This window comes from Lipophrys pholis (genome assembly GCF_963383615.2).
Source record: "Lipophrys pholis genome assembly, chromosome: 1".
NCBI classification, from domain to species: Eukaryota; Metazoa; Chordata; class Actinopteri; order Blenniiformes; family Blenniidae; genus Lipophrys; species Lipophrys pholis.
The window spans coordinates 45,705,749-45,727,955 of NC_137635.1; the positions used below are offsets into that span (position 1 = coordinate 45,705,749).

General features: G+C 41.9%; 1 protein-coding gene across 2 annotated transcripts in view; it reads left to right on the forward strand.

The window, feature by feature from the left end:
• The first annotated feature begins 345 nt into the window (after positions 1-345).
• The window catches only part of rock1 (Rho-associated, coiled-coil containing protein kinase 1), a 45,537-nt gene continuing 23,675 nt past the window's right edge, over positions 346-22,207 (forward strand). For both annotated transcript variants that reach the window (XM_080468930.1, XM_080468931.1), the window contains exons 1-2: positions 346-1,234; positions 18,900-18,981. In XM_080468930.1, coding sequence (XP_080325056.1) covers positions 1,142-1,234; positions 18,900-18,981 — 175 coding nt within the window. In that variant the 5' untranslated portion in view covers positions 346-1,141. The remainder of the gene's footprint in view (positions 1,235-18,899; positions 18,982-22,207) is intronic.

Here is a 22,207-nt window from a genome sequence, read left to right on the forward strand (position 1 = left end):
CCTTGGGCACTTCAGGGATCGTCCAGAGGAGGCGGGGTTTAGTCGCCGTTTCAACAATTACTGATCAAAAATATAAATGATTGACAAAATTAAACAAATCAATTTAATTTCCGAGACATGGGGCGCCGTTTAAATCGATCATCGCCAAGACCTGCTCTGTGATTGGATAAAGTTTGATCTGGTTTGTTCTGCCAAGTTTCTACAAGATGTGGCGATGAAGAGAACTCGATCAGTAACGTGCGGCCTCAGTAACGTGCGGCTTCGGTAACGCGCTCCTTCACTGACATGCGGCCTCCTCTACAGGCTTGCCTGCGCCGCGTTGGCGCATGCGCCGTGCCGAGCAGCCTCTCCGGGGTGTTTGAACAGGAAGGCGGACATGTTGGCCAGGCTGTGGGAGAAAACCAGGCTCCGTCTGCGACTGTTTTCCGAGAACTGAAGCCCGCGTCGACGAGCCCCGAGCCGAAAGCACCCAGGCCGGCAGCCGCAGCGGCAGGGGAGCGGGAGGACCGTCCACGGTGGATGACAGCGGCCGGGACGCAGCGGGTGGAGCGCCGTTTTTTTACGCCGCACACCCTCCGCGGTCAGACGCACCGTAATTTGGAAGAAGCAGAAGTTTTTCCCCCCTCCTCTCCACTTCTACTTTTTTTTTTTTTTCTTCTTCTTCGAGCTGTCAGATTCGTTTTGTCGTCCTCCGGCACGGACATGGGAGCGGGCCTGGACTAACTCCATCCGGGCCGCCATCCGCGCTTTTAGAACCGAGCCGTTGTGGCGTTTTTAACTTGTCTTTTGTTCGGATGCAGACACAGTTTTAAGCCGTGATCCTCGGCGGCATCCCACGGAGGCTCTCTTTTTAATCTGCCCGCCGCGTCTGTTCTCTGCCCCGCAACTTCTCCTCCGCTCCGCCCGCGGGGGTGAAACGAGCCCCCCGAGAATGCGGCCGTGCGGTGTTGGCTGCTGTTCGAACCCCTCCGTGGCCCGCGGGAGCTCCGGGAGAAGGATGAGTTTGGTTTGAAGCGGCGGAAAGTTTCTCCAGAAGAAAAGGGACCGTGCGGCTAAGCTGGCTAGCTAGCGGCTATCGGCTCGCTAGCTGTTTTTGTTCATTTAAAAACAACCTCCGGACTGAGTTTGACAGCCAAAAAAAATGACCGCCAGGGAAAGTATGGAGGCTCGATTTGAGAAAATCGATGCCATGCTCAAGGATCCGAAGTCGGAAGTAAACACGGATTGTCTCCTGGTAAGTTTTCTTTCTTTCTTTCTTTTTTTTTTTTTTTTTATTAGCATGCTAATGCTAGTCGAGCTAACGCAGCGAGAGGCAGCCATTCGGGCTCGTTCTGCTCCTCCTCGGACCTGGAAGTCTTTCTCACGCTGTGGGCTCAGCTCACACTGAAGCTGTTGACGCTGTCAGGCCACTATTCACCTGAAGTTTCTTCGGTTTTTTAAACTGCAGTGTGAAACTTCGCTTGCTTCGCGACACGTCAGGGCGAAACTTCACTCCAAAACAATGAAAAGTGCAAGGTGGGAAAGTTTCAGCACAAGTTCGAGACAATGCTGCTGCAGAGTCAAGACGGACTGATGGCAGCCGCCGTGCACCTTACAATCACACACGATCTATTCACGTGTAATAACTGAAGTCTGATCGGTTTATGAGTCGTATTGCCAAATCCAATGCACAATCATTGCTCTTGTGGAATCATTGGGAAGTGTTACTGTGCTGTTTTGTCTAGATTTACTTATCTACTCCTCACATGAAGCCACACTCCTCCTCCTCCTCCTATTCCCCCAGCCTGTTGTAACCTGCAGGCCTCCTGCATCCCTACACCTGTTGGCATAACTCCCCCAAGCCGCTGCTCCCCAGATGGGGAGCGACTGGCAATGTGACTCTTCTGACGGAAAAGGGAGAAAGCAACTGTTGCTGCCACGTGCTCAAACCCTCCAGCAACACCTTTGCTGGAGGGAGCTATTCCACAGCAGCCGTCCCAGGAACTGACTCACCATGCCCGCAGCGATGGTGTTGTTGCTGTTGTTGTGGTGTCACAGGGTTTGTTGACATCTGGATCATTGACAGGCACCATTGAGAAGGACATTGTGGATGGTTATGGCATGAATGCCGTATTGGAAGAGGCAACCGCGCGGCAGAATGTGCCCAGGATTATTCCAGGTGCCCACCTTGGTGATCTTGGTTTGTGTTTACACGTTTTATTGAGAAAAGAGTGGATCTTTGTCATGGAATCTCCAACCCCCAAGGAATTTGTTACATATTGGTGGACCTCAAACCTCACAAATCTCTAATGCTGTGTGTCAACAAACAATCAGTGTGTAAAATTATCATTTTGTGTTTAAATCAATTGTGTAGCTGTTCTATTCTCAAAAATTCTCTTAATGTTTTTATGAGCCCGACGTCGTCTGTCTTTTTCTGTTCCGTATCATCTTGCAGCTCACGAGAAGAACTGTGGTGGTTCCTTTTGACTTGTGCGAGAGATGTTCAAACATTTCTCAGAAATCTGAAACCAGTCATTCTGCTGCGAGGACAGAACGCTCTGCGAGCGGTGTGGATTTCAAGCAACTGCCAATTGGTGCAGAACCCATCATATTTAGAGTGTTGGAAACAAATTGAAGTCTCTGAGAAACCCTCAGTGTTGGTGATCAGAGAGAGATTGCACTCATTTGACCTGCATCCAGAAACCCAGCAGTGGCTGAACGGTTGTTGAATTCATTGCCCAGTCATGTGGCCGTCAACCGAAGAATTGATTCATTTTGCAGAACTGCAGATCTACATGCTAGCTCATCCTGGTGTTGTGATCTAGGAAATAGCTTCAGACTTATTGGTGTATTCGTCTTTGCACGCGAGTCTTTACCTGACCCGTTTGTTTGAGGAGGCTGTTTGAAAGAGGCCAAGTGGAAAGCTCTGTATCTTTGTTGTAATGGGCGGTTTGCACTTAAAACTACATCAACACGCCAGCTTGCAAACTTAGTTTACATGACAACGTGTCAAGTGAAAGCGCATTTTGCGTTTCGGTTTCAGAAAAGTCTTGTTGTTACACAGCAACGTTTTGAAAACGACGTCTGTTTGCACTGAAATGAAAACGATGTAGTCGCGATGCAAGGCCACAAATTGGTGCTGTTAGTTGTTTTTGTAATGAAACCACACGCACATATGTGCAGAACACAATACACTTTAAACATTAACAATGGGAGTACACGTCTATGGGCAGACGAAGACGTTGGATTGCTGTTCTGGGTGACTTAAGTCTAAAACTACCAAGTCCCAAGAGAATAATGACTCAGAGTCATGACACTCTGGAGGCTGCCATTGTTGTTATGGTCCGTCTATTTGTGCATGTGCAGAAGATCTATTTCCTGCACAGTAGCAGCTATTCTCCTTCGACAGCATTTTTTTAAACGTCATTCTCAAAAAGATTCCCATCCACACAACGCCCAAAACAATGACTCAAAACAATGTAGTACATATGCCAGCCTTAGAGGTGGCACTATAACTCTGCCACGGAACTACACCAAAAACAGAACACGCCAAAGTCCTTGCATTCGAGAAATCCAACTTCTCGCCTTATTAAACCAACTAGCGTCAGTAACTTCTGCAGGACGATCTGGAGCATGTAGTCCGTCCTCGTTGTTATAAGTGACTTCTCAGGGTTATAGAATCTAGAGGTGGAGCAATGACACCATTTTTTCAGAAACTGTGTGTCTTTCCCATCCGCATATCAAAACCGTTTTGAAATTCCTCTTGAACCCGTTGTCAAAAAATACAGTTGTTTAAATGGACATCCAAAATGCAATGGAAGTTTTCCCGTTTTCATTTAAAAACGTAGTTGTGCATGTGGGACTTCATTGTCCGTTCAATATCGACATTTGCTACATAGAGATGGCTTTCTTGTCCTAATGTGATTGTCCTGTGCTCATACCAAAACATACAAAAGTAAGAAATGACGTTGACCATTCACGATACCTTTATGTTTTGAACCCGATGCACACGCCAAACTCTTACGGTGCATTCACATTCCCCTGTTTGATGCGGACCAGAGTTCGCTTTAGGGACTTTCTGGGAAAGTCAGTTTTGTTTGAGGAAATGTGAACGCACCACAAACTCGGTTCAGGATTTTTGCTCTTTCAAACAGAGTTTGTGGTTACCCATTAGCTATGAGTTAACTAGCCTAGCCACCACGGGCTGGCTAAGCTTGCACCTAAAACTACTGTTTTTGGCTTTAATCTTCATCAGCCAACTATGACATTGTTTGGTAAAAGCACAAGATTTAAACATCCCATCTGTATTAATTATCTGCCACATTCTGGCTTTTGCTTTGTGGACCTCAAGGGATTAAATAATTTAGGACTGTAAATTGATTAAAAATTTTCAGATGCTTTCTTGTGAATTGATAAAGTTTTGATATACTGTGCTCCCACAGTATTCTGGATGTGTGAAGAACTTTGTCCTTTTAAGAAGTAAAAAAAAAAAAAAAAAAGTGACATTGGTCTGTATGACCTCGACAAGTTTCACAGAAGGAGCCTATTAAACCTACCTAAAAAAAGAAAAGGTGCACGCACTCTGCATGTTAATGGCAGAAAGCTGCGGGAATCGTTCCTCCTGGCTGCAAGCAGCAACACACAAGGGTGTTGTTCTTTTTTTTTTTTTTTTTTCCTCTTCTCCCCCCTTCCCTCGCTCTCTCTCCTGCAATTTTTTTTCCCCCCTCAGATCAATGAATGGAGGCTTTTTTTTTTTTTTTTGCCGGGACTTTCTGCGCACACCAATGCAGCTCCACCCACAGCTTAATAAAATTCCGCGCTAATCAAATAACCTCTTGTGTTCGGGCCGGCCCGCAGCGTTGCCGGATCGCGTCCTGCCCTGGGCGAAGAGAGAGCGCTGCGCAGGGGCAGCCCGGCGGCTCTGAGGGAGCTGGGTGTGGGCTCCCGCTCTCTACCCATAAACCAAAATTATGCGGACTGGAGACTCATGTTTCTGAGCGCTGTGAATCAGGACATTTAACTCATAAAGCAGCCGGCGGCACGCTTGGCTATGACTAATGGCTTCCATCAGAATGCACAATGCCAGCCTTTCTGTACCTGGAGCTGCCCTCTGTTAGGGTCCCACTCTTTTTTCTTTTTTTTTTTTTTTGACTGTGACACAGCTCCAGACCTCGACCTACATATCTACTCATGGTTCTCCCAACCTTATCTTCACCCCTCGAAATAAACCCTGCTCTGTGTAAAGAGGGTCCTATCAGAATGGACCGTCCCCTCGTCCCCACGCACGATTCCTGACATGGCCCAGCAGACGCTCGGTGCCATTAAAGCTTTGAGAGTTGCCATCATGTGTACGTCTGCTGGCGACTGGGGATCAAGTCATCGGTGCACATTGACCGCCTCTAAAGTCCTCTGACTTTAAAGCGGTTGAGTCTCTTCATCTCGTGGTTAATGCCGATGCTTTGATCCATAGGTTGGGACTTGTTGTTTTGCGAGCTGCGCCTCTATTCGTGATGTGTGAAGGCTTCCATGACCAGTCTTTGTTCTTCCATCGCTTTCATCGCTTGTTTGGACTGTAATAAGAGTAATTAAAGGCAACAACGAGGCCAATAATTCGAATTTGTGGAGCTGCTGGTACACGTTTGGATGGCTCTTTCTTAAGACATTAGTAACAGTTTGTTTCAACCTGTGGCCCAAGACCCACTATGGGGGGGAAGTCCGACATATAAAGAGGGGAGCTAAGCGCCGACCAAATTAGATGACTTTCTAGAATCAACAGTATACCTGAGAAACTACCCAGTGATTTAATTTTGGACACCAGTGTTTGTCTTCACTGTTAAATTGAATATTTTAAAAAGTTTCGAATAATTTCAAACAATACGAAAATTTACCATAGAATAAAATGGATTGTAATAGATTAGACTAGAAAACATATAACAGCATGACTATTACATTTTTTAATTGAATGTTGTAAAATATCAAGTAATAATTTTAATTCAATATAAAAGCTCAAAATGATATATAATCACCTAAAATGGAAGAGAAGAGTTTAGAATATAACTATAAAATAACACAAAATAGTTTTAAATGGAACAGAATAGAATAAAAGTTTATGATGGAATGGAACAATATAAAATGTTTCATAATAGTTTGGAATGGAGGCATAAAGTCTTAATTGAAATGTTGGAAATGGAAAAGCAACATTTAGAACACAATACAGTGAAGTAGTAGGGAAACGTTTTGAATAAAATGTTATTAGTGTAAAATAAAACGCCATCAAATGAAATAGAATAGCTTGAAATAGAATGATATCATGAAATAGTATGAATTTACTTGTGGAGAAGTGCTTTTTGTGTCCTTGCTCCCAAAGACGCAGGACTAGTTATTCACAGAAAAATAATAATATTAAATGGCTTCCAAGGATAGTAATCGTTGTGCCTTGCCACTAAGGCACAAGAAAAAATAAATTCAAGTAAATGATCTTCGTAGCTTTGTTCATTAAGACTTGTTGTTAGTTATAATGGTGTTCTTTCTCCTGCCCTAACTTTAAACCACCTGTGACTGAAGCCTGGAATAATTCCAATTGACTACATTTATTTTCAATAGTTCCTTCACTGTTGATATTGTGATAAAAATAACATTGCTATATGTTGGGAAGACTTGAATCACAATCCTAACCTTTGTATTGATCTTTCAGTGCTGCTCAAGTACAAGGACCTTTATGCTGCAGAGTATATGCTGCATTTCACGGCTCACGAAATTCCTTTAACTTCCTTAGTTTTAGTGGAAGCAGATCTTGTGGCGTCATTGTTGTTAGGAGCTGTTATTTTCTCGGGTCAGGAGCACAGCGTCTCCCAGCAAACAATATTAAACAGCAGCTGCTGTTCTGTGCAGGTCTAGATCAGAATATTTCACTTTATAAGACATACAAAAGGTAAATTCCTTCCTATTCACTGCACAGCTGATAAGCCACGGCCCGGCTTGAAGAAGTTGACTGAGTTGTCTTTGCCTGTGTTGAGTGCCTGCTCTCGACTCAGTGACCTTTGCCTTCAGTGGAAAAACAATACCTGCGAGGTGGTGTCTTTGCTGATAAAGCAGCTTTTGTTTGTCCATTTGTCGACGCATCTTGACGAATCTGCAGTTTCATGACTTTGGTTATGATTGCTAATTATTTACCCGAGACTTTTTGCACTCAAGATATAGTCAACACTATTGGCTGATACTACAGGTTAAACAGTGCCTGGTACCTTGTAGAATTTGCAAAGTCACAACTATTGAAGCATTTTTAGTTCATGTTTTTAGATTTTTCTAGTCCACAAACCTTCTTCATTTAGCTTTGTAGTGAAACTCCTTGCTCAACTGAAACAAAGTGGAACACGTGACAAACATAAGCTTTTCACGAACCAATAATACCTACACAATTGAAAGGTACTTGTCATTTTGTATTCAGTGACGCAGACATCTTTTGACGTTAAGTGAAGGTAACCAGCTAGCCCTAGCATTTTCAGTCAGGATACCCAAACCCATGTTACACAAAGTGGAGTCTCACAATGTCAATGTAGCATCAAGGCTATCCTCAATCTAACAAAAGGAAGAGGTAGAAGATTCTGGTCAAGGTTCGCTTATATTGAGCATTTAAATGTGGTTGTATCACTATATCATGACAGGTTTTTCTGAAGCACAAACATCGTCATTCATGGACTTATTGGTCATGCAAATTGGTGAAATTGCTGTCATTGTAACTAATCCTGGTAAACGGTGGAAAAACACAATCGTTGAAACTTGGCGGCTACTAGATATAAAGTAGATATCTAATACTCAACTAATAAGCCTCCCATGTGGCTTGTTCAGGCTTAGTCTGACTGGGATATGAGAGCTATCATGCTTAGCTCAAGAATATGACCTGGTGACCCTGGTCTGGGCAGGAGAAATGACTTTTTGCTCTACTGTTGAGTTTTCTGGACGTGTCTTTCTGGGTCTTGAATCCAGACCTGTCCATCTTTGATGACCCTACCCTGAGCATATTGTTCTAAAGCTTTCTCTGCAGCAGGGTGGATCTAAATCTTTGTGATCGAATGAGGAACACAACCATCAGGTTCCACTTTGAGAGGAAACGGTTGACGTGGTTTGGGCATTTAATTGGGACGCCATCGTCATTTCATCAGATAGGTCTCACCTGCACAGTAGTATTAACTAGTAATGCCATCCTAGCACACAGCTACAGTATAGTTAATAGAGGTGATTCACAAGATGCATTTAACGTCTATTTAATATCATTTGAAACTGGACAATAAATAGTTGAATTACCAGAAAGACAATTTAAAAAGCAAACAAAGCACCAACAGACAAACCTAAATAGAACAGCTGCAGTACATATGAGGGTTCATTTCAGCTGCTCCATTCTCGGTGAGCCAAAGCGCATTAAGTTTTATGCAACCTGATAAAGTAGAATATCCTCTTCAGGAATAGGATGGTGTTTAAATAATAGTAATAAAAGATCTGCCCCCTTTCCCTTGGAAGTGAACCCATTTGAAGATAAAAATTGTGAACACTGAAGGCCAATGGAAAGCATTAAATGAGCTTATATGTTGAGAAAACTTGACTATTCTGTTCCAGGTGGTCTGACGAGTCTAGGGGCTTCATAACATAACAAGTAAATTGGAGATTTGTTTTGGCTCAAGGTTGTTTAATTCTGCAGTGTCAAACTCATCATAATTCAGGGGCCAATAGAGCCCAATTAAATCTTGAGCTGGGTGTATTATTAAAATGTTAGTGTGGATTTATGATGACTCCAAATGGTTCCATTCCATTGCTGTGATATCTTTTCTTTAATTTCAAAAGGCTCTTCAGCCTCACAGTGTGGTCTGGACGCTAAAGCTAATTAGCTGGCAGTAAAATCATCACCATCTTGCATTTACTGTCTTATTTGGTTTATGTACGCTTCACATTGTCATCCTGACTCGACACTCGGGTCTGGTTTTGGCCCGTGGGCTGTATGTTTGACACCCCCGATTGAGTGCCAGATAGATAAGCACTATGTGGATAAGTAAGAAGCTTTAAATATCCAGGAAGTCAGTGCAGAGACTAAAACATGAGTGTGTTGTGCTCCGTGCTCTTGGTGTTGGTCAGGACTGGATATTTGACTCAGACCTGTGAAAACACCATTTCAGTCATCTAACCCAATAAAAAATCGAAGGATAATAAGTGTTTCTGTAAAAGCTGAAACCCTTTATAATTTTGTTCTTTCGGTGTTTGTATGGTTTGTAACATGAAACATGTCAACTTCTAGAAACATAGTATCAGGGGCAAAGGTTCTGGTCAGCATTTGATCCATCATGAACGTCAGCAGGGTTCAGGCCTGTCAGTTGTAAACTGCACCCCTCAGCTATTCAGTTAAGGGAACAACAGTCGGCCCGGGCTGTTTGTAGCCCCCGCATTCCCTCCACCAGCTGACTCTGTGCAGGAATGCAACGCATACTGAAATGATCCCACCTTTTAATTATGAAACTTTTCTCCCCAACTCCTTCTACAGGATGACCATCACCTTTACTTTCTTTTTTTCAAACTAAAAAAACAAGTTTCAAGCAGAACATTAACTAAAAAATTGTAAACAATAAACAACCAAAAATAAATATATAAATAATAAAGAAACGGAGCCTGTAGGAAAGAACTAATGTTGCCGGGGGGAAAAAGCATCTAACAGACACAAAACACAACAAAACTTTAGCGTTTTCACTTGAAGAAGTTGTGTGAATGGAGCCTTAACCTGTTCTTCTTTCAAACAGGATCTGGTTTACCTTTGCAATCTACTTTCATATTTGGCACACCTACAGTAGGACTGTACAATATAAGGCAAATGTGTTGCTATCACAATATGAACATGTGGGACAATCAACAGGAACTGCAATCCCTTATGTTTCCATGCAGTACTTAATGTTATTGCATGTTGTTATCATGCATCCCTAATTCAGAGAATTACACTGTCAGCAAAACATGTTGTTTATGGGTAAATATCGTGATTCCATCTACTATTTTCTGCATGTAGGAAATCATACAGTCCCAATATATTGGTCTGTTCTTCCCTATTACTGTGTGATTTTGATGGTTGTCAGTTCATTTTAGAAATGTGTGACGTATTGTTGAATCCTCTCTAATAGAACGGCCCTACTGTGGAAGTAGTAGTAACTGTAATAAATAGTGTGACCAGTCAAACTCCAGTTCTCTCCGTCGTTGCAGTTTAAAATGATCTAGATATCGTCATACAGTCATGGGCATGAGAAGTAGGCATGGCCAATCCTGTCAGCAGTGGCAGGATGGGAATGAAACACTTTTAAAAAGGGAAAAATCTTAAATGTCGAGGTTCTTCTGCTTGAGAATCCTGTGGAAGCATGTGAGCACTCTCCTCTGTTGGGAGTATCCCAATTATATTTTCACATGAAAGCGTTTGTGACAGTGATTTCCACTCACTGGGACCTGGTAAGAAAGTGTCCTGCCCCTGTTTTCCCACCTTCTGGGCTCACTGTCACTGCAGTTTAGCCAGCAGAGCAGTTAGATCTGCACACTTTCTAGGTAAGTGGCATCTCCTGTCAGCGGATATTAACGTGAAGCGAAAAAAAACAAAAAAAAAAAACTTGAGTGAAAGTCTCGGCGCTGACTTTGGGGAGGGAACACTTGGAGATTTGTTTCTTTGAACAAGCTTTGTCCGATCACATGCTGTGTTGGCGGCCTGCACTGGGACCTGCCTTTATTTGCCATCCGCCAAGCAGCTGCTCTCATGTGCAAAGCATACTTGAGTCGACGAGGTGGCAGAGGGCAAAAAAGGAAAAGAACAAGCAAGCGAGAAGCGAGGTTAGTCCGCATGTCCCGCACCGGCATGCAGAAGGGGGATGATGTGGCCGAGTCTCTCATGGAAATTGTAACTCAGGCTTTTAATGTCTGGAAAAGAGCTTGCACCGTGTGCGGATTTCTCTCCCCCGAAGCGTAATTCAGAGGAAAGGGGAGAAATAATTGCCGTATGTAATGTCAACCACCAGCTTTGTGCGTCTTCTGCGACTTGTACCGCATTTCTTTTCATTAATATGGTGATCAGATGTTTTTTTTTAGATGGTAATATTTCGTAATCACAGGGATGTGTCGCCCTCTGGCTAGAGCAGCATCAGCAGAAATGGGATAACAGGGAGCTCTGTGTGTCTCTCTTCTTCTTTCTCACTATATCGCTCTGTTTTTAAGATGTTTTTTTTTATTTTTTTTATCTGTTTTTACCGTGAAGTGCAAGTCACTCAGTACATAATGCACCTTCACACTGTCACAGTTGTCAACCCTCGTCTTCAGCTTAGAAAACACATTTATAATTTGCACAAAGAATTTCACATGCTGATCCATCAGTCCATAAAGTGTTTGTCTACTTTACTTCAGTCCATGTTTAATTCAAGGATTTAATGTGTTAACAGTGGCTTTCAGAAGTGAAAATAAATGTTAAATACTGTGCTGCCTGTGACCACGACAATCTGAGACACCTTTTACACAAGGTTTCAAGTGAAAACGCATATTTTTTTACATTTTCGTTTCACAAAAGTTTGGTGTTTACACAGCAATGTGCTCAACACGATGGAGTGAGCATGCCAAGGCCACGAGTTTGCACTGTTGGTTGTTTTTGTGAACCACACACACATGAAAAAACGCTATAAACATCAACAATCGCAAGAACGCGGAGATTCGTTTGGGCAGATGATCAAGTTGGTTTGCTTTTCCAGGTGACTCCAAACTAAAAAGAAATACCAAGTCCCAGGTGAACATGGACTGGGAGCCATGACACTCTGTTATTGTCCATCTACTCGTGCATTGTGCAGAAGAACTATTTACTACGGCTGTGGTGTGCAAGCGCAGTAACATTAGCGAATTGGCGCATTTTCAAGCAGTTCCACCTTGAGAGCCATTTTCAAAAAGTTGAGTTTTCAGTGGCTCTGAGCACTGTTGTCGTGTTATCGGACACCAATAACGCAACAAACACTTGAAAACGCTGTATAAACGGGGCCTTATCGTGCTGTAAAAAAATGTGTCATGTTCAGAGAGTCGCCCTAATTTTTAACACATGATAACAATTTACTACTTTAGAATTAGGAGTCATTGTTGCAGTGTTGGCCTGCAAAATCTTGTAGCGTTACAATACTTTTGAAAGCATCAGTCTGCCTTGCTAAATCTCTTTTTATTCTCATTCATGCTTCTGATCTGTTGGTTAACCCCAGTAGATGTCAGATGTCCAAGCAGCTGTTTTTTTTTTTTTTCTTTCCACAAAAACACACAATCTGATGCGACTTTCGAATGTCTTTCCTGACTGAAATTCAAATGCATATAGCTTTCAGATGCCTATGTTGTGTCAGTCTAAACAGGTGGTATGCGTGCCTTTTATTGATAGAAATGTTTCAGCTTTTCTGGAAAGTCCTCCGACTTGAAACTGATGAACTCTTGGAAATTTCAGAGCTTTGGGACATGTGGTGAAAAGGCTAATCTAGGCAATGGCTGTGAATTAGGAGCTAAGAAAAGGCTTTGTCAGTGGTCTTGTTTCATCAGCCATAATATCTGTGAGCACAGTCTGGTTCTTCAGTGATCCACCGTGGTGCTTCTGCCTGATCCGGTTTTATCATGACTCACCATCTGTTTCACCACAGATTTCTCATCAGCTGTCATTGTGTTCTAGCCAAACCAAAATTTCCGTTATGTCAATAAACAAGACTCGCTTCAAGTTTACTTTACTGCATGTAAATATTTTTTGCAGTGGTTTTTTTTTCTTCTCCCCCTACTTATCTGTCCCATTCATGTCATTCGAAATGACATTTAAGCAGTTTTGTAACAGAGTGACTACAGAATGTACTAGGAAATGTTGTATAGTGTACCTTTAAAGCCTGAAAATATGAACAGCTATTAGAAATGTGGCTTTAAACGCACTTCTATTAAAATTGCAACGTCAAAGAAACGGTGTGATCAGGAGAAAGCAAGTAAGGATATTTTAAAACATTTTTGGGGGGATATGGCATTATCAGACGGTGACGTTAAGTAATAGCAGTCAGGATCTTTTGACTCTAGAGAGCCGGAATTGGAATTGGAATGGACCATAACAGATAAAACTTCTCTGATAATTTTTACACGCTGGTCAGGCTTTTATTCACATTATTTGTGTCCATGTAAACCAGAGGTGTCAAACACAGTCCAGCGGCTACATACAGCCCCATTTCATCTTGAGTGGGTCAGACCGGGGAAAAAAACGGTCATATTAATCTTAAAATTCTAACTTTGAAGTTTTTCTTTTTTGCAGCGCAGAGTATGTGTTGAAATTGTGTATATTTTCACGGAACCTAAACGATGCCGCTCAGAATAAAGCAATCTCAGAAACCTTTTGGTTCAAAATACAGTGAAATGTCCAAAAAAACCGTCTCCTATAGTTGTTGCATTGTTTTAGTTTACAAACCAACCCTGACGGCATAGCTTTAAGGCTCGTGTGTTAGCAGTGAGGTAGCTATCTTACATGGCAGCATCACTGATGACTCAGCTTTGCTTTCATTGTTGTGTTTAAAAAAATAAAAAATAAAAAAAATCAACGTTTTCTATAGCATTTTTCACAATTTGCTTGGTGGTTAGGCGGGCTGGATTGAGGCCTCTTACAGGGCCAGTGTTGACCCTCTGGCCTTATTTTTGACAGCCACAATGTGAATACAGCTTTTGTAGCCTGTGTGATTTCAGCACTTTCAACAGATTTGAAGAATTAAAGATGAAAGTCAAAGTTATTTGTTTTCCATTTGTGAAGAAAACTGAAACTCCAAACCACAAATAGAGGAGATGACTGTCATGTTACACCAGGAGGCTGTACTGAAATGATAAAGTAGAAATTAAACTTGTTTTCTAAGGAAATACTTGTTTCAAGTTTGTTTCTTTGTTAGACTTAGACTTAGCTTTATTAATCCCTTGGGATGACTATCACGCTATCTTGTCATCTGTCTGGCCCGTTCCAGATCATAATGGACATATTTGATTCTCGTCTGACAAGTTCACTCGGTTCATTATTTGGCTGAAATCGGTTCCGTTTCATTTAGCAATTAGGATTGTGTCATCTTGGGATTGTTCCCTTCTCGTACCTGCCTCGTTTTGTTATGTCTCCGCACACAGGCTGACATGCACTCTGGCTTTGCTTTTTGTTTTTTTCCTCTATTTGTTCTCCTTATTGGCCGGCCCAGCCTTCCAACACGCCGGCCCCAACTGCTGAGTGCTGATTGAAAATAAAGCTTACTCTGTCACTCTCCACTCAGGGATAGATTTTTTTTTCTCTAACCCTGTCCCCCCCCCCTCTCCCTTCCTTCACTTTTTGTTGAGAACTTGTTTGGCCACATACCTAAAATAGCTCTCTGACGTGTACAGTCCTGTTAAGGAATGTTACTGTGGCTGTCCAGAGCTCTCTGTGGCAGGAAGTTATGCAAACGTGCATTGCTGAGCACAGAGCCTTGTGATTAGGGTCCTGAAGGACTCGGCTCTTTGGCTCCCCCCCCACCCCCCCCCTTTTTTTTTTTTCCACTGTAGGCTGGGGCTGGATACGCGATGGCCAACAAGGCTCCCTTTTTTCTCACAGCCTCTCACAGTCAGGCTTGTGTAAATATTCCCTCATGAAGTTTTTAAACCTTTTCCAATGACGGCTCTGCGTTTCAATCCCGGCCCTCCTTGCAATCATTTCCAATGTTCTGCTCCCGGCGAACAGCTTGGTCTTCCTACTGACTGTCCTCCACCTCGCCCCCCCCCCCCCCCCCCCCTTTACCCCACATCCTTCTTGGTTTCAGTCTCATGGAGGAGTAATGGCCTGACCTCCACTGAAGCAGAAGAGTAATTTAAGAGGATTCGTCGCCTCTTGTCTGATCCGCTGATTCACTGCTTACCTTGGAGATGCAAAAAAGAACTTTGTAAGGCATCACTTGCGATACCAAAGAGATGGTATTAATATTGCCATTTCCTAGGCCACTTGGCTGATACAAACTAGAAAAGCTTTTTTTTTTTATTTTTTTATTTCAACATCTGATCTTTTTGAGTAGTGAATTGGAGCGTTGTTTTTTTTTTTCCAAAAACAGCAGCTCGAGATGCTCATGTTTAACATCTGGGTCACACCTGCCGAAAGGGGCCACGCAACCAACGAGGCTGTTCAAGTGTTTGTGTGCCCAACTAGTTTCAGACCGTCAGGATTATGGAAGATTAGATTAAAGCTGGGCAGTGGCACTTCTGCTCAAGGCTAGCTTGACGCAGCCTGGCTGCTGTACACGCTGCCGCTCCTGTAATTCCACTACTGGAGCTGAATTTCAAAAGGATCATGATTCCTTAAGCTTCTTAGAAAAGTGGACACAATTGTTCTCTGCCTTGTTTTCACAACAGCAGTTCAAGTTATTTAACCTTCGAGCAGCAAAGTCGTAAAACTGTCAAAAAAAGGATTTTTGTTGCATACAGTTGATGTTACTAGAAATTTCTCTGTTGACTCGACTAAGGCTCCGTTTCACGTTTACTCTGCAATGTTTTGAAAACGATGTCCATTTACGTGAGCGGCGGACATGCTGAAAACTATCTTGTTAGCGTACCAGGCACCGAGTTTTTACACTTGATCTCACGAGATCGCGATTCGCACCGGATATACTCTTGCTGAGAGAAAGTGTTTTTTGTTTTTTTTGGGTTTTTTTTCAGGCTGAATCGAATGTTGATATTTTTGCTTGAGTCGCCGTGACGCCATGTTTGATATCCCAGAAACCCACGTGGCAGGTTTCCAAAGATGACATCAGTTTGCGAAACATTTTTGTTTGATGACCACAAATTCCAGTTTGTCTGTAAACCTAGCGACTTTGGTGTGATCGATTTGGGGAACTGCGGGTTGGAAATTTGTGGAAATGAGTGGTAATGGTCTTGTTTTCGTGTGTCGGTTTATTCTCTGTTCAGAAGTGATACCTCTTATGGGAAGTATATAGTATAAGACAGAGAGAGACTGTGTATTAATTTGTGTGTGCAATAAATAAATCTGTCTTTGTCTGAGACAAGGAGTTTGTAAGTCTACATGTGTATGATGTAGCTCTTTGTAGTACAACGGTAATTTTTGTGGCTCTTGGTCTCTGATTGGTTGGCCACCCCTGGTGCAGAGGGACGTCCAAAATGCAAGCAAAGTTTTTGGTTTTCACCTGAATACATTGTGTAAACAGTGCCTATTAGTCAACTATTCTCTGAAAGGAATTAATCAGACAATGGTGTGTATCAAGAGCTATTTAAAGCCTTTATTACCCACAATCTTCAAGAACCTGCTGAAGTACAGTACTTTGAAGGTTAGGCTTTTGTGTCTCAGTGTATTTAAACTCTTATGTAAATTTTGGTTCCAACTAGTGAGGGCGTGGATGTTTAATCACTTTGCGAGCTAGTTGTACGCCTCCCTTTTGCATGCTTGTGGATTAATTTCTGTCAAATTAAAGCCATCGTCGTAACCAACAAGTAGCTCAATTTAAAGCATGTATCTTTTACACTTCCTGCCAACACTATCAGATATGAAGTTAAACCTGTGCCCTTCATTAGTTTCACCACAAAAAAAGTGTTACTTGCCTTTGTCTTTCTGTTGTTTTTATAGCTTTTTTTAAGACCTGCTCAAAAAGTTAAATGGGTTGAAAACTTTTGCAGAATTGCAAACCTCAAATTTTCTATGAAAGTGGGGCGGTCTGTGGCATCATTGATGTAATACCAACCGTACATGTGGAATTTAATGGACCGTATCTTAGACTTCTACGTATACAAAATAAAGTATTCTGTACTCACCAGTTTCTCATTGACCTGCATTTGGTTTTCTAAATGTAGAAATGCAAGTTAAAAATCATGTGATTGCCATTCACTAGTAAGTAGTTAGTAAGCAGCATTTTTGCACATGGCAAGTGGTCACAGTTGTTTCAGATCTACATTGTGTATGTTGTTGAACTTGTTTGCTATGAAAACTGTCAAGGTAATATTTCATTAAATGTAAAGTTTGTTTGGATTTTTTTCCAAACATTGAATGACATACTTTGTTGATGGCCTGCAGTAACCCTTCTGTAACATGTCGGCAGTGGGATTTAAATATGTGAACCTCCAACCACAAGCTTCCTTCTCTAATCTAAACTGGTGATACTGGGGACTTTGAGTTTGACCAAAAGGGCTGATATCCATCCCACAATCTAGTGCAAGTTAGGTGGTTCTAGTTTTTTTTTTTTTTTTTTTTTTAAATCAGGCTCAAACTCAAACCTTTAAGTGCTAACCTCTCAGAAAGTTTCAGTTTAGAGTGAAATGTCCCTTTTATAGTTGCACTGACAGTAACTTCTTCTGATTCTCATGTGCTGGCGAAAAAGTTGATGATTCAGAGAAAGCGGTGCACTTCTTCGTTTGCAATTGTTGGCAAAATGTGATGGGGAAAAAACTCAAACTAATAATTCAGGACTTTGCAACAGATTTACAACAGTTAATCACATTTCAGTTGCATCTCAAGAATAAACAATTTTTGATGCTGATTTTGATAGACGAATACCAGCATGAACATGAGGATTAGCCTTAAAGTTCGTTTGGGAGTTTGTGCTCATGGCTTCATATTTAGTATTGAGGTGATACCAAAGTTTTGAATCATGTGCCATGTCAAAAATAATGAGCTGTTCTTAGCTTCTTTTTACACATCGGTTTGTCATCTGAAGTGTGTGCTGGAACAGTATTTGAGTATCAGAAACATGGATGATGAATTGTCTTGCAAACTGTTGCTTTATTAGAGTAAGCAAACGGTTATGTCTGGAGTAACCGGGCCAGAACAAAACAAGAGGACAATAAGGCCGCTAAAGGCTGATTCATACTCCATAAGTACAAGATGAAAGTCCGGCACTCCAGGGTCTTGTCGAACAAAATAGCGGCATTTTCTTCGACAACCTCCCTCTGGTTGAAGACTTTGGCTCGGATGGTTGGCGCTGCTGAAACTTTGGCACTGCCATGTGCTGCGCACACACACACACGTTACAGCTTGCTAATATCAGTCATATTTTAATCATGGTTAGCATGTAGTCTCGCTACTGTATGATCCCTGAAGCACGTTAGCATGTAGCACATAGAACATTTCGGAGTCGCGTGATGCACCTGAACACATCACTCAGGGCCGTAGTTGAAACCTGTGGTTAAAACCTGACCAACATCGCAGCCCGGACACAAACCCTCTCTTTCACTAATGAAACACTTCTGGAAACATTTGACGCGAGAAATAAGCTGTGAAGTTGAAAAGGCGAATCGCTACTTTACAGATGTGTGGCTGCTGTGAGGGCGCGTGACCTGCGAGTTTGACAGCTTGTTCTCGGAGTATGAACTCTTCTGCCAAACAAGCATTTTTAATTTTTTTTTTTGGGCTGCTGGCTGACGTCACAGCCTTAACTCCCAGCGTGTTCTCCAGATCCGCTTTCTCACTCCACTCAGCTCCCTGAAACACAACGCCTCCACTGAATCATTGTTTGGGCCCAGCACAGATACTGGGAACAACATTGAATGTATGGGATATTATAAGATCGCTACAGTGTGATCGGTATTCTGGGAAGTGAAAGAGATTTTCTCAGTCGCACGAGGAAATGAACCACTTGAGTTTGAATTATAGCATGATTAAATTAGGTAATATTTGTCCAGTAATTAATTGAAATGAATGTATTAAAGTTCCAATTTTACACCTGTGCAAACATCCTAGCATCCCAGCCTCATTCCATGATAATGAGTATCATTTTGTCCGATTGTTGCTAATCCACAGGCATATTTAAAACGGTTCTCAAATGAAGTTTTGTAATCAATTCTCAAAGCCCGGTTCAAGCTCTGCGCTTCTCTTGTGTGCCCGTCGTTTTGTTTCCTTCTTGACAAGCATTCTTCTCTCCCTCCAGGATGGCTTGGATGCCCTGGTGTACGACCTTGACTTCCCTGCCCTGAGGAAAAACAAGAGCATTGACAACTTTTTGAACAGATGTAAGTACCTCCGTCTCCTGGATGCTCTCCTTCAGCAGCGCCCGCCCGCCTGGTGTCTTTCACGTGAACCATTTGCAGAACCCCGTTCAGTGTGGGCACGATGAGCCCCGGCTCAGAAGAGAGGGTTGTTTTTGGGTCAGCGCCTCGATGCGGGCCCGGACACACAATAGGTGTCTGCTGCTCAGTGTCCCCAACAAAGGGGCTTTCATAAATGGCTGGTGACCCACATGATGCTTATCAGGGTTGGCTTTTCTCTCTATTTTTTTATTTTTTTTACCAGACTGTGCAACCCCCACAACATACATCAGGCATAACAAAGACGTATCAATCCAATCCTTATAGTGAGGGTGAATCCATCTCCTCTTCAACAGATCCAAGTGAAAACATCCGATTCTGTGCAAGGACATTTCTGGAGAATACCAACTCATGTTATCTTGTTCATTGGTAGGACAATGTAATTTAACTTCTGGCTCACAAAATGGTGAATATCTGTTTGCTCAGGGCAGAGGTTACTAAAATGACTACTAAATAGCAACTATACTTTATTGACAGCAGTTTTTTGGATCATAGGACTTGTAATAGGACCTGATGAGATTACTTTTGTTGAATCAGGCTTTAGGATTTAAACCTGTTTTATAATCTGAAGTCGTATGCACCCTCTGTTACATGACTTGGATCACAACAGTTAATTGAGATTTTAGAGTTTTGGTTTAAAAGTAGCTTTTCTGCTGACATGAATTGTTTGCACTGCTCCAAATGCAGCATGAATCATTGAATTCTTGAATTAGTTGCCTGGAGCAGATTTTGAAGGACCGTTAAGACATTTTGTACTTGAGATACAGTTACACACATGCATACACACACGTACACAAATTTATACTTTGCTCAGACCCTCAAGGCAGATCCAAAAGCAGGCTTCTTTAAAGCGAAAGGCATAAATTTGCTGTATTTTGAGAGCAAAATCGGAGAAAGAACTTTGAGTTGGCCCTGAGACATTTAATGACATTGGACTGTGAATCCCTGCGGGCAAACTCGGCACTCTAACTTTAAACTTTGTTGTTTCAACGGGGCCCAAATTCAGAGCCCTTCATTGCATTTTGGGTGTCCGTTTACATGACAACGGCGCTCGGAGCGACTGAAAACGCAACTTTTGAAAATAGTTCGTCTTTGAGTAAACAAGGGGGAATGCAACTTTTCAGAATTGCTGCTACTGCGCATTGTTTTCTGCTGTTTCCGTGTAAGTGAGCGGCGCTGTGTAAACACAAAACCTTTCTGAAACGAAAACGCAAAAACAATGCCTTTTCCACTTGAAAGTTTTTCCATGTCAACAGGGCCTTAGGTACTTTATTATTATTATTTATTGTTTTGGGCTTAAAAGAGTACATTTTGTTCTATCGATGAAGATCTAACAACAGTTCGTCAAATTAAAATGAAAATAATTTTGACTATACATGTAGCGTCTAACGGATTGGATTAAACTTTACTGATTACAGTTTGGTGCTCAAGGGTTAGTTATCAAAACATTGCAAAAGAGGTGAAAATATTTCTAACAATGTCTAGCTTCATGTTGTTCGTGAAAGCTTTGAACTAAATAGTTGACATTGACTGAACCTTTTGCTCACAGCACGGTGGGAAGTACTGAACAAAAAGGACTTCCCTTTTTTTTTTTACACAAGGCTGGAGCATTGTGCATAGACTGTTCATAAACTCATGCATACAGAGATGAGCTCCAATTCATGAGTTAATGGTTTGGACAATATATTGCAATTTTAATATAATTTAATCCATCTCAAATTTCAATCTATAGTTAAATGTTTTCTATTTTCTTTTTTCTTCTTCATAATGGCAGTTTAGAACAGGGTGGCGTCAGTTTGATTTAATTACTTGGATGAACACAAACTGGATTTCCACAAAGCTGACTTAATGATCTAATGACAGCAGTTTAGCGTTTGCTGATGATCATATATATCGATTGTAAAAGTCTCAAACGGACTCTCCTTACATTCTCAACAGGAGGCAAAGACGCAACAAAACTCCAGTGTTTCCATTTTGAATAGGAGCTCAAGCTACTAAAAGCCCTCAGGCAAAAACTGCCATTAGGCATCTCCTCAATTACTCTTGGTGCTGGACTTTTGTGTGAAACACTGACCGATATGGACTAATGGACCTGCTATCTACTGAGACTCTGGTCCTCAGTGGCGTGCTCTGCCTTCGGGGTTCTTTCCTCACAATTCCCTCCTTGCATTTTGTGCTTTGCATCACTATCGAATCAGCTGATCGCTGTGCGTCATGTATGGCGGCACCCAATGGAAACAGTCCTCCAAACACGCCCAGACACACTCGCACAGCACGGCCTCTGTAAGAGCGACACAAAATCATGTTATGTCTTTATGGAGAGCCGTGATCATGATCCCATGCTCTCAGTGTTGGATGAGTCACTCATGAACTTTTATATATTTTAGGTAGTGCTTTTTCTTTTCTTTTTTAAACGTCTAATTATTTGAACTCAGATGCTCCCTGCCTTTTGTGACCCATGTGATTTGAAAACAATCTCCCCCAGTAGTGCAAATATGAACAAATGTGGCTGAATAGTGGGATTGTGTTTCCCCCAAGGGCAGTTACACTTATTACATCAGCGGGAGGACTTTTCTCAATAAGCAACCAAGTTTCCCTCGATCTTCCCCCACTACTCAGGCCCAGTTTACACGAGGTTTTCAAGTGATCACGGAACACTTTCTTTGTGCTTTGGATGTCCGTTTACACCACAACGATGTGCGAGTAGATGGATAATAACATTCTCCTGGGACTTGGTAGTTTTATAGTTGCGAATCACTTGTTAAGGTTTATAGCGTAGATCTTTCACTGCAGTGTAAGTGCAAGCCAAGGAATTGTTTTTGATAAAAATAACTTGCACATATCAGCTGCAACAGAAGAGTTCTAAATAGATGGTGTGAATCTAAATTAATTACCTGAATTCCTTTATTTAAAAACAAAACAAAGGCTGGTTTAAATTTGAAATGTACAGGAAACTATCTTGCGTAGAACGACACATCTGAGATTTCTAATACAATGGACTGTATGTCGAATATAGAATATGTTGTTTAAAGTGTGATATGGATACTTTTTCCAGATCTGGATGTTCTCATAAATAAGCTCCATCAAATATTTAATATAGTGTCAACATGGTAATGTCTTCTGGCACAAACGGCATATTGCACAATTGAAG